Source organism: Staurois parvus, unplaced genomic scaffold (assembly GCF_062004578.1).
Source record: "Staurois parvus isolate SC_StPar_1 unplaced genomic scaffold, SC_StPar_1.0 ptg000142l, whole genome shotgun sequence".
Taxonomy (NCBI): domain Eukaryota; kingdom Metazoa; phylum Chordata; class Amphibia; order Anura; family Ranidae; genus Staurois; species Staurois parvus.
The window spans coordinates 2,371,114-2,384,265 of record NW_028317938.1 but is presented as its reverse complement, the minus strand read 5'-3'; the positions used below and the strand labels follow the sequence as shown (position 1 = coordinate 2,384,265).

The window sequence follows — 13,152 nt, the reverse complement described above, 5'->3', positions numbered from 1 at the left end:
TGTGTGTAGAATTTTTTAATTGAAAAGGGTTCTACACACAACTTAGTGACAATGAAGTTAGCGTGCCTTCATGTAAAATCAGCACTATATTCAGGCTGTACTACAGGCAATTTACAGTGATTATTTGAAAATATAGTATCAGTGAAATTTTATGGGTTATATGGAAACACCTGAGGAGAAAAACTTTCCATTTTAAATATTATAGATATAGCCATGAATTTTTACATGAAAAGAATTAAAGTATACATACCACACAATTGTGTAAATATTTTTTTTTTCTTAGGGAAAATTATGAATATAGAGAGTGTAAAAGTGACTGATAACTAACTGGAGGAAAATGCTTAAAGCAGAGCTCCACCCAAAAGGAGAAGTTCTGCTTTAATGCTTTGCCCCCGCTCCCCAATAAGGATTGGCACCTTGGGGGAGCGGGTACCCGAATTTGACAGGTACTCTCTCCCACTTCCGCTGTGATCGCCTAGGTGATCAGAAGCAGAAGTTGTCCTCCCCCCCTCCCTCCCCGTAGTCTTCTGGGACACGTGACAGGTCCCAGAAGACTATGAGGCCATTCAGAAAGCGCAGTGCTTCTCGCGCATGCGCAGTGGGCACCCGGCTCTTAAGCCGCAAGCTGTCACAGCCGGGTGCCCACACTGAAGATGCCGGTGAGGACACCGCTGGACCAAGGGACAGGTAAATGTCGGTGTTTTAAAAGTTAGCAGCTACAGTTTTTGTAGTTGCTGCCTTTTTTTTTTTTCTCAGCTCAAACTCCGCTTTAAGACATAGTGAAAGCTATGATTTTTTTACTTTTAGATTGATTCAGCACACCAAAAATCTTATGTCCTCTGAAGAAAAACTGTGTATAAAAGTTTTACGGACTTTACAGCAAATGCTGATGAAGAAAAATGATTATGAAGAACGGGTAAGAGAAATTCAGTTAAAGCTGATATTTTTTTGTTCAATAGTGTTCAGTAAAACCAAAGACCTGTCTTTTGTGTTAACCAAGACTGTTAAATGTTTTCTGTAGGACATATTTTTAAAAAGGGGACAAAAATTCTGAAATAAGTGAAAAAAACATTCATAAAGAAGATACAGCAAATAGGGTTGTATTAATAAAAGATACAAATGAGAATATAGACTAGCACTTTTTATAGATAATAATGCACAATTCAGAGATATTGATAAAAATATCAATACCAATTAGCCTATCCAAAGGAAAAAACAAACAAACATTTGAGCTCTGTACTGCCAGATACATCAAAATATATATCTTATTTTTCGCTCCAAAAGACACACCTGACCATAAGACGCACCTAGGTTTTAGAAGAGGAAAACAAGAAAAAAAATATTCTGAACCAATGGACTGCAGACATAGTACAGGAGATGACCAGAGACTGCGGATGTACTACAGGAGATGACCAGAGACTGCTGACCTACTACAGGAGATGACCAGAGACTGCGAACATACTACAGGAGATGACCAGAGACTGCGAACGTACTACAGGAGATGACCAGAGACTGCGGATGTACTACAAGAGATGACCAGAGACCGCAGACATACTACAGGAGATGACCAGAGACTGCAGACATAGTACAGGAGATGACCAGAGACTGCGGACATAGTACAGGAGATGACCAGAGACTGCGGACATAGTACAGGAGATGACCAGAGACTGCGGGCATAGTACAGGAGATGACCAGAGCCTACAGACATACTACAATAGATGACCAGAGACTGTGGACATAATACAGGAGATGACCAGAGACTACAGACATAGTACAGGAGATGACCAGAGACTGCAGACATAGTACAGGAGATGACCAGAGACTGCAGACATAGTACAGTACATTTTTTTGGGGAAAAAGTGTGTCTTATGGAGAAAAAAATACGGTAAATAAAAGGCCCCAGACCTAAAAGACAAATTAGTGCGAAATAGACCCTTTGGGGAAGAGTACAGCATACTTTTATGATGGAAAGGGATTATTTGCATTCAGAAGATGTCAGGCATGCAATCAAAGCAAACAAAATATAAGATAGAGAGAACGGTCTTAGTGACAAATACAGAAAAGTAATTGTATCTCATGTAATACAGGAAGGGGTTGTATACTTGCTGCTGTGCCCGTGTGGCCTGCAAAATGTTGGACAGGCAACCAGGACTTTTGCTAAGAGAATGAGACAACAGGTATATAACGTGAAAATTCGTTTTCAAAAACATAATGTATCTAATCCTTTTGGTGGGTATTTGTAGTTAAAACATTGGTATCAAGAGGACTTTGTATACTTTGATCTAAACTGCTTTATAGAAATTACTTCATGTGATGGCAGTGCAAATGTTACCCAAATGTTACCCTCCCCATCCCCAAAGTCAAACATAATTTTGAGTGGGATCTTACCCATCTCAATGCCCAAAAATTTTGGTCCTGCTGCATTTTTTGCAGGGTATCGCAATGCACACTGAAGAAGTTGGAGTACAACCCCTAGCATTGAGGTCATTGACCTCAATAGTAACCCCCAGCTTTGGCCTCAGTAGATAAAGCACTAACCCCCCTCGCATTGATGTCAGTGGCGGCAGTAATCACCTCCAGGATAGATGTCAGTGGCCACAGTAACTACCCCCAGCATTGATGTCAGTGGCGGCAAAAACAACCCCCAACATTGGTGACAGTACTAATAACAGTAACACATATTGGAGGTCATTGACAGTGAAAGTTAACCCCACCCCTCCCCTGCATTGCCACATTAGTGGCAATAAAATTTAACACCCCCACCCTGCATTGATGGTCAGTGGCAGTTAAAGGTAACCACCCCCCCCCCCCCCCCCACATTGGTGGTTATAGCAGAGAACGTTAACCCTCCCATCCCTTGCATTAGTTGTCATGGCCAGTTAACCCTCCCATCCCCCTGCATTTGCGGTCATGGCTGTAAAATTGAATTCCCCCCTCTCTGCATTTGTGTGTAATCATGGCAGTGAAAGTGAATCCCCCTATATTGTGGGTTGTGGCAGTGAAAGTGTTAAACTACCCAACATCACCGCTCCTATTCCAAGAGTGAAAGAGTTTGTAAACCGAAGATTTCATATTCCTGATTTGTGCCTGCTGTACCGTGTTTTCTTTGTAGTGCTTTCTCTGTGTGAAATCCTGGGTGTTCGTGCCAGTCCTTCTGCTATCCTATTAAAAGCTGACAACACTAAGCAAGGAAGCATAACATCATCAGCTTGCTGTGCTGAGAACTCAGCCTTAGATGATCAGACTTGTCCTTACACATCCCTCCTGCACAGCCATTCACTTTTGAACATCAGTGTGCTGCTGTTTCTCCTCCCCCAGCTCTTATGCAGCTGAGAACAGAGAATAGGTGATCACTTATAAAAAGGGGCAAAAAAGTTATTGATTATTTTTTTTATATCTACACATATCTATATATACACACGTTTTACCTTTCGTTTCTATTTTAAACTGAATGGGTTGTTTTACAAGATGAAGGTTTACATATACTTTAATCCTCCCCCTCTTTGCGTTGGTGATCATGACAGTGAGTCATAGTAGTGAAATTGTCCTCCCCCCCCCCCATATTGGTTGTCATGGCAGTGCAAATGTTACCCTCCTCATCCCCATGGTGGGCTGCATGTTGAGCAACAGGGCCAGACATAATTTTAGAGGACCTATCATTTTAATATATATTTATATAAAGGTAGAGATGTGTTTTTTGATACATTCATAGAAATATTTACATTTTGCATTTGTTTAATTTGTAAAAGTTGCCAGATGATGTCTGCGCTGTTTTCTCTACAGGTGTGTACAGTACATAAATCTGTGGCACACATAGTTAAGATCAATTCTATCTCATAATTAAATCTGAACAGCAGCTTCACCATAAGTGTTTAATGATGCTCAGCATCATTATCCAGAGCGGTTTGTTCATTATCAGTATACAGATAAGCAGCATCTTTATATAGCTCAGCATGTTCATTATTAGTTCACAGATACTCAGCATCTTTATAAATGAAGCTTGCAATTTATGTTTTTCTCCCTCCCTTTCTGACTCGATTCTTGCTCCTGTCCCCATAGGGAAATTTACTAAGGAAAACCCTTCTGAGTAATTACCTGCAAAACAAGAAGTCAAATACTAAAGGCGAGACAGCTGACAGCTCTGCCATCGGTAATAAACACCTTTTCTCCCTAGTAAATCAGTATCTTTTCTAGATTCTCATCTCTCTGTTGCCATAAGGCTGATATATACTGCCCTTTGTACATAAAAACATTGTACATTGTAAATATGCAGTGTCCCTGTTCGTGCTCCAGGGCTGGAGCTAAAACTTGCTGACATTATTCTTTGACACTTACCTATAACTTACTTTTATTTCTTGACTTCGTCATTCACTGACTTCTGATTTTCATTTCATTGTCCTTAATTTGAAAATGTAATATTGTTTTTAAATAATTTTACAGGTCAGGATCACGACTGGTCTCTAATAGCACCGATTCAGTGTAAATTAGATCGAGAAGGAGCCACCAAACTTGTGGCTGATTTAATTATGAGCTCAAAGAACGATAAGATCTTTCAAGAAAGCATTTTATTGGCCATTAGGTTACTTGATGGAGGCAACACAGAAATACAGGTATTCATTATACTCTAACTGGCATCAAAATATATGTACATGCATTTACTTAAGGGGTCAATCTATCGAAAACTGATATTTTCGGAGTGGGGTCAATGGCTTCCTATATCGCTTGAAGACTCCAGCATTGAGACTTTCCCTTTAATGTTTTTAACTTTGTTCCTGTTCACCTCAGAGTATTTGCCTGTCCAGCTTAAGTACAACAGAGGTGTTCCTTTTGAGTGAAGGATATGACTGCAGCTCTACTATTTCCGCTAAGTTTCTTTCTGCCAAGTTACTTTGGCAGTTTCCCCACCTGTTTGTTGCTGCCTGTGTTGATGTAAAATAATTTAATTTGACACTAACTGACAGCAGGAGTACAGATGAGAGGAGATCACTGGAGGTGTTGTACAGTGCTCTGGGACTATAAAGATAAATATAAACATTTAAACTATAACAGCGGAATAATACCAGCATCTGTCATGTACAGTAGTTTTTATATTTTAAAAAATACTAATTTTATTTATCAGTAATACCAATTAAGTTTCTAAAAGTGGTGGGTAATAAGTATAGTAGACTAATCGATAATTAGTCAGTTTAATGGTAATAATCACTTACAGGAGAATTAACATAAAGTGCAAAAGATGTTAAATAAAAATAGTAGTCTTTACTTGTGTTGCAGAAAAATTTAATAAATAGATATATTACAGAAGTACTTAGAAAAGGGCGAGGATTCATTCTGCATTATGGAAATGTAAATTTAAAGTTATTTTATGTGCCAAGGTTGGAGTGTTCACTGTAAAACAAGAAGATAAAAGATAATAGGGTTAATTCACAAACACTTAAAGACTCTTTACTTAGCATGATGAATGTCCACTTAGGCTGGCCATACTTGGATCGGAATTCAGCCAGTTTAACAGGAACTGGCTGAATTTTGATTCATGTATGGGCAGGGTATTTGTACAGGAGTCAATCTACTGATTTACTTTTGTACAACCAGCCCGTTGGATTTATTTCCACTTCCACTCCATCAGTGCCGCAAGCTATAGCCAATAGTGCTGATCCGTGTATTTACAGTAGATGGTGGGGAAGTCACTCTGCTGTCTGAATACAAAGGCTTAGCAGGGAGGATTTCCCTCATCCACATCAAGTTTGTGAACAGGGAATTTTTTTTTTTTTTACATTCAAGCCACTGGTTATGCTATGGGAACATTAGTTTAGTAAATGAAGTGAAACTGTGTGCAAGAGGCATTAGAAAAATCAGAAAGTTGACTTGAATATTATTGGATGACTGAAATGAATAAAGCAGAAAAGGCAAAAATCCCCTGTGCTCAAGAGTGGTGTACTGGTTATAGATGGATCCCAGGTCCTTAGCAATTCCATTGCTGATACAGGCTTTGCTGCCCTCTAAGGGTTGGGGGAAACCCAGAAGAAGCACTGTAAAACAGGGAAGAAAGGGCGCACCAGCGTTTTGCATTACCTGAGTGGTAGCTTTATGATTTATGAGTTACTGAGACAGCTCCCAAATGTGAGAGGACCCTCACTTCACCTTATTTTCTAAATGAACAGTCACTGTGCTAAGTAAACACCTTTTACTCCTGTAGTAAATCAAAACTAATGCAAGAGTGCACAGGTGTAAGTGGTCAGCAAGAGTATTTTGGTGTATTTTATATTTGTGTGTATGTTGAGCAGTCCTCACCTTCAGTTGCACCCAGTTTACGACTGTAGCCTGGTTCCTATGAGACATCCCCCAACATTCATGTGAGCCTTATCATCTACTAATTGGGGTGGAGTTGAATGCTCATTTGAGCATCTCCCTATAAATTCAGATCAGCTCATGGGGGAGATCTCTGATGGGGGGCACAGTCTCTGATGGGGGTGCTGCTTCTGACGGAGTGTGGCTTCGAAAGAGTGCGAAGCAGTTAAACACAGCAGTTGAACTAAAGCAGGAGAAAGACACAACAGCAAGAAACTCTACTGCATGCTGGACAGACTGCAAGCAAACACCCTGGGAAACATCTCTTACATGCCTGAGTCCCACTCTGTGTACCTTTATATAATACACTCCTCTTCATACTACTACCTCTGTTCCCAAATCTCATTTCTTTACCCCTCTGCTCCACCCCAAAACCTGCACATCTCCCCCTCATTGCTATCATCTCCCTACTACTGCTCTCATCACCCCCCACAATGCCTCTTCTACTCCTTCTCATTTTCCTCTCCTCCATTCCCAAAATCCATTCACTATATCCCTCTGCTCCTCCTAAACATTTGTATATTGTGTCCTCACTGCTTCCTTCGCCCCTCTATGGCACCCACCACCTCCTCCTATTATTCCACTCTCCCACTGACCCGAACACCTCCACTAGGAGTTTCTCACGCTCCTGCACATCCCGCTCCCATGCCACCTTTCTCACCCTTCTCCTCCTCCTAGCCGCGGGAGACATCTCCCCGAATCCTGGCCCTCCACCTCCCTCACCCGCACAACACCCTCCCGCCGCCATGTCCTACCGCAACCTAGTATCTGTCCCCCTGCTCCCTAAAATCTCCCCCCCGTTTTCATGTGCACTCCTGAACGCCCGATCGGTGTGCAACAAGCTTACCGCCATCCACGACCTCTTTGTTTCCCGCTCCCTCAACCTCCTGGCGATCACGGAAACCTGGATCCAGCCCACTGACTCTACCTCCCCTGCTGCACTCTCCTATGGAGGTCTCACCTGGACCCACTCACCCAGACCTAACGGTCGTAAAGGTGGTGGGGTTGGTCTGCTCCTGTCACCGCAGAGCACCTTCCGAGTCCTCCCAAACCCCCCCTCCCTATCCTTCTCCTCCTTCGAGGCCCACTGCGTCAGACTATTCTTCCCAACCCCCCTGAAGATTGCTGTGATATACCGGCCTCCTGGATCCATACCCCGCTTCCTGGAAGACTTCTCCTCCTGGCTACCCTTCTTCCTCTCCTCTGAGCTACCCACCATCATTCTTGGGGATTTCAACATCCCTGTCAACCTTGACAACCCGGACACAGCCCGTCTCCTCCACTTAACCTCCTCCTTTGCACTTGCACAGTGCATACAATCCACCACCCACTCCGACGGTAATATCCTTGATCTTGTCTTCTCCAACCGCTGCGCTCCCCACAACCTCACTAACACCCCCTTCCCTCTCTCTGACCACAACCTGATCACCTTCTCTATCTCCTCGTCCTCCAACAAAAACCCCTCCAAATGTCACACTACTACCAGCCGTAACCTCCGCAACCTTAACCCTGCCCCCCTCCACTCTGCAGCTGATCAACTCCACGACCGCATCCTCCCCCTGTCCTGCCCCGACTTGGCTATGACTGCCTACAACAACGTGCTGTCAGCAGCCCTTGACTCACTAGCGCCTTTAACCACACGCAACATCAGACTCCGACCGCTCCAGCCCTGGCAGACTGATCACACCAAAACCCTCAAACGACGCAGTCGTGCCCTGGAGCGACTATGGCGCAAAACAAAATCCCAACAAGCTTTCACCTGCTACAAATCTGCCTTCCGCACCTACACCTCCTCCCTCCACGCAGCCAAACAAGCCTACTTCCTGACCCTCATCAAGGCCCTCTCCTCCAATCCTCGCCGACTCTTCTCCACCTTCAACTCTCTACTCTCTCCACCCCCACCTCCACCTCCACCCAGCACCTCACTCACCGCCCTTGAGATTGCCAATCACTTCAAAAACAAGATTGACACAATTCGCAAGGACATTGCCGCAACTCACACGCCCTCTCAACCCGTCCCCTCTCACACAGCTACCCCCTCATCCCCCCCCCCCCTGGACATTACCCGCAGGGACTTCGTCACTGCTCAAACTCCCTCCGACCCCATTCCCCCTCACTCGGCTACCCCCTCGTCACCCCTCTCCCACGGCCCCACCACTGCTCTGACCTCCACTCCCACCCCACCCTACATTCCTCATACTGAAGCTCCCCCAACACTCCACACCTTTGACCTTACTACCATTGAGGAAGTCTCCAAGATCCTCTCTGATGCCCGCCTCACCACCTGCCCCCTCGACCCTATCCCCTCACAATTCCTACGACCTCCCTCCCCCTCCATCCTACGCTCCCTCACCCACATCTTTAATCTCTCCCTCTCCTCCGGCACTTTCCCCTCCCCACTGAAGCATGCACACATCACCCCCATACTTAAAAAGCCCTCCCTGGACCCCAATGACCCGAACAACCTCAGACCCATCTCCCTGCTCCCACTTACATCTAAACTCCTCGAGCGTCTCGTCTACACCCGCCTATGCTCTCACCTCAACGACAACAACCTCCTCGATCCCCTACAGTCTGGCTTCCGCCCCCTACACTCCACCGAAACCGCCTTACTCAAACTCTCCAACGACCTTCTAACCGCCAAAGCTAATGGCCACTATTCAGTGCTCCTACTCCTTGACCTCTCTGCGGCCTTCGACACAGTTGACCACCCCCTCCTCCTCAAAATACTACACTCCCTCGGCCTCAGAGATTCTGCTCTCTCCTGGCTCTCATCCTACCTGTCACAACGCTCTTTCAGCGTTACCTATAATGCTACCACCTCCCCCTCACTCCCCCTCTCTGTTGGGGTCCCTCAAGGCTCTGTCCTTGGGCCCCTTCTCTTCTCCATCTACACCTCCTCCCTTGGCCAACTCATACACTCTCACGGCTTCAACTACCACCTCTATGCCGACGACACACAAATCTATCTCTCAACCCCCCACCTCACCCCTTCGGTCTCTGCCCAAATCACACACCTACTGAGCGACATATCAGATTGGATGTCGCTCCACTTCCTTAAACTGAATCTCTCCAAAACCGAGCTCCTTGTCTTCCCCCCAGCCCGAACCCCACCCCCCATTGACTTCTACATCACATCCAACAACGTCAATATCAAACCCGCTCTGCAGGCCAGAGTACTTGGTGTCATTCTGGACTCCAACCTATCCTTCCAGCCCCAAGTCCAATCTTTAACAAACTCGTGCAGACTCCACCTCCGCAACATCGCCAAAATCCGCACGTTCCTAACCCCAGAAACCACTAAACAGCTCATCCACTCCCTCATCATATCACGACTCGACTACTGCAACTCCCTCCTCACTGGCCTGCCTCGCCGCTGGCTATCCCCGCTTCAGTTGATCCTGAATACGGCTGCCAGACTCATTCACCTTTCCAACCGCTCCATTTCCGCCACCCCCCTCTGCCAATCCCTCCACTGGCTTCCGATTGCGCAACGGATCAAATTTAAAATCCTAACACTGACGTACAAAGCTGTCCACCATACTGCCCCGAACTACATCACTGACCTAATATCCAAGTACCGCCCAGCACGCACACTCCGCTCCTCACAAGACCTCCTTCTCTCTAGTTCCCTGGTCTCCTCCTCCCATGCCCGCCTCCAGGACTTCTCCAGGGTGTCACCCATCCTCTGGAACTCCCTGCCCCAACCCATCAGATTATCACCTACTCTCCTCTCCTTTAGGCGCACCCTGAAAACCCATCTCTTCAGGGAAGCCTACCTCACCCCTTGCTAACTTGCTGACCTCCTCCACTCTTCCTACCACTCCATCCCCCACAGCTATCTCCTCCTGTACCACTATCCCACCCCTTCTAGATTGTAAGCTCGAAAGAGCAGGGCCCTCGATCCCCTCATGTTTTGCATTGTATTGGTATTGTTCTGTCACATGTTCTGTCCCCCTTTGTAATGTACAGCGCTGAGTGAACTATTGGCGCTTTATAAATACTGTATAATAATAATAATAATAATAAAGAGTAATAAATGCCTAGGCATCAGTGATAGTAAAACAATGTCCCAGCATCAATGGTCATTGGACGTAATAAATATCCTGGTGTCAGCAGGATTATTAAAGGATAAGTTCACATTTTAAAAATAAAAAATAAATTCACGTGAGTTTGCAGGTAGGAAAAAAATGTGCATTTATTTGTTTACACTGCAGCAAAGAATTGCACCTGCGATCTGTGAATCAAGGGTGTAATGTCAGTCTCTTGCAGACACTCCGTACAGCTGTCTCCCTGTACCCCTATATGGTCAGACTGTTACTGAAGTGCAGGAAAAGTCAAAGAACTATGAGGGCGCTCATCAGCACTCTTGTAGTTCATTGAGAACTACAAGCCATCTGCCATGGTGGTAGATGGGACTTGTAGTGCATTCATTCGCAGGACTGTGGATGGAGCCCGGCACAGCCGCACACGGTTTTTAAAATGTGACCACAGGGAGAGGATCCCCCCACCCACTGTCAAAGGGGGATCAGGGGCTGCTACAAAGTAACACGTTATACTCTAAATACAGATGTTACACGTGTTACAAATGGTGAACCTATCCTTTAAATGCCTCTGCATTAGTGAGTGTAACAATTGTCCAGAATCAATGGTAGTAGAAAAATGACCCAGCATCAGTGATCAGTGGGAGTAATAAATACCCTGGTGCCATAGTCAATTTGCCCCAAAATTTGTGATCAATGGGATTTATAAACTCCCCTGGGTCACCGGTCGGAATGGTGTTCCATCATTGATACCATTGGTCAGAATGATGCCTATGTGCACTCTACGTTCAGTGGCTCCCTTCCTCAGGTTTGCAATGAGAAATCCTTGCTCACAGGGCCTTCTCATTGCAGAGGCCAGTATACTGAAACCCATGTGTCATAGTTTGGGGACTTACTCCTTTAACCTCCTCCCTCATATAGTCCAATGACGGGCACAAGGTGGTTCTCTCGTTTTGATAGGATGTCATATGACGTCCTTCCATTCTCACCGCGGATGCGCGGCTCAGGGAGCCCGGATCACCGATCCACGGAAATGTGATCAGCTGTGTCCAATCACAGCTGATCACATGTAAACAGGGAAATGCTGGTTATCGGCATTTCTCTCCTCTCGAGCTGTCACACTGAGGAGATCCAGTAATCGGCATTCCGCGGAGGGGACAGGTGCACTGATCATCACGGCACTGATGATCAGTGTGCCCTGATTATCAGTGTGGCCCCAGAAGTGCCACCTGTCAGTGTCCATCAGTGCCAGCTGTCAGTGCTGAACAGTGCCACCTGCCAGTGCCCATCAGTGCCACATATCAATGCCTACCAGTGCACATCAGTGCCCCTCTGAGCTGCCTTTCAGTGTCACCCATCAGTGCCAGTCAGTGCCACCTATCAATGACAATCAGTGCCACCTATCAGTGCTGCCAGTCAGTGCCACCTATCAGTGCCAGTCAGTGCCACCTATCAGTGCCAGTCAGTGTCGCCTATCAGTGCCACCTATCAGTGCGCATCAGTGCTGCCTATCAGTGCCAGTCAGTGCCGCCTATCAGTGCCAGTTAGTGCCACCTAACAGTGCCAGTCAGTGTCACCTAACAGTGCCGCCTTTCAGTGCCCATCAGTGATGCCTGGCAATGCCCATCAGTGCCACCTACCAGTGCCTCCTATCAGTGCCCATCAGTGCCACCTATCAGTGTCCATCAGTGCATCTTATCAGTGACCATCACTACAGCCTCAGTGTACATCAGTGAAGGAGAAAAATCACTTATTTACAAAATTTTATAACAAAAACTAAGAAAAAACATTTTTTTTTTCAAAATTTTCAGTGGTTTTTGGTTTGTTTAAGAAAAAAGTAAAACTCAGAGGTGATTAAATACCACCAAAATAAAGCTCTATCTGTCACAAAAAAAATGCTAAAAATTTCATATGGGTACATTGTTGCATGACCACGCAATTGTCATTCAAAGTGTGACAGCGCTGAGAGTTGGAAATTGGCCTGGGCCGGAAGGGGGTATAAGTGCACCTGTAGGCTAGTAGTTAAACAGATGCACAGTTAAGAAGTGGTCAGGGACAGGTTTCATTATGTTGCAGTGATACTTTAGAGAAGCTGATGGGGAAATGTATTAATCAACCCAAGCCTTGTAGTAAATCTGTTCCAAAATCTGTCTCTTAGCTTCTGTTTTGCATTTACCACAGAATTGGTAAATTTCCCCCACTGTATTTTTATAATAGTAAGCATATATTAGTTCTTCATTTTTAGCTTGTGTGGTATTCATTTCTTTGATAACAGTGCTGAACTGTACAGAGAAACATACCTATCGCTAATTAAATTATGCAGAAAAAAACTGCTTAAAGTGAATATAAAACTATAACTTTTTTTCTATTTTTGAATCAAACGTGGAAGGATTTAAGCCTTTTTCAGGTTATTATTGCTGTTTATCACCATTATCTCTGGTGCAGAATGTGATAGGAAATATAAAGTTTTTGAGTTGTCACCGAAAAAGGAGGGGAGGGGAAATCTTTCAGTAGGTAACCTGGTTTTGGTGAAAGTTGTCTTAGATGGGATATATCCTGGTTTTATAGAGATCCTGCTGTGTCTCTGGGACAGTTTGTTGCCTGGGACTGAAAATTTTGGCTTTACATACATTTAAATTCCAGAGCCAATATCCCGTTTTAGCTATGGGCATGTAACTTTAGAAAAAATGGTATACTTATGAAAATATGTGTTGCATATATATATCTTTTTATGGAATAAACATGGCTTTCTTTTGACAGTATT

General features: G+C 44.8%; 1 protein-coding gene across 2 annotated transcripts in view; it reads left to right on the top strand.

Annotated features, from left to right (window-relative positions):
* Positions 1-13,152, top strand: part of ITPR3 (inositol 1,4,5-trisphosphate receptor type 3) — a 465,627-nt gene that overhangs the window by 310,033 nt on the left and 142,442 nt on the right. For both annotated transcript variants that reach the window (XM_089673590.1, XM_089673591.1), the window contains exons 37-39: positions 808-916; positions 4,060-4,150; positions 4,441-4,610. In XM_089673590.1, coding sequence (XP_089529716.1) covers positions 808-916; positions 4,060-4,150; positions 4,441-4,610 — 370 coding nt within the window. The remainder of the gene's footprint in view (positions 1-807; positions 917-4,059; positions 4,151-4,440; positions 4,611-13,152) is intronic.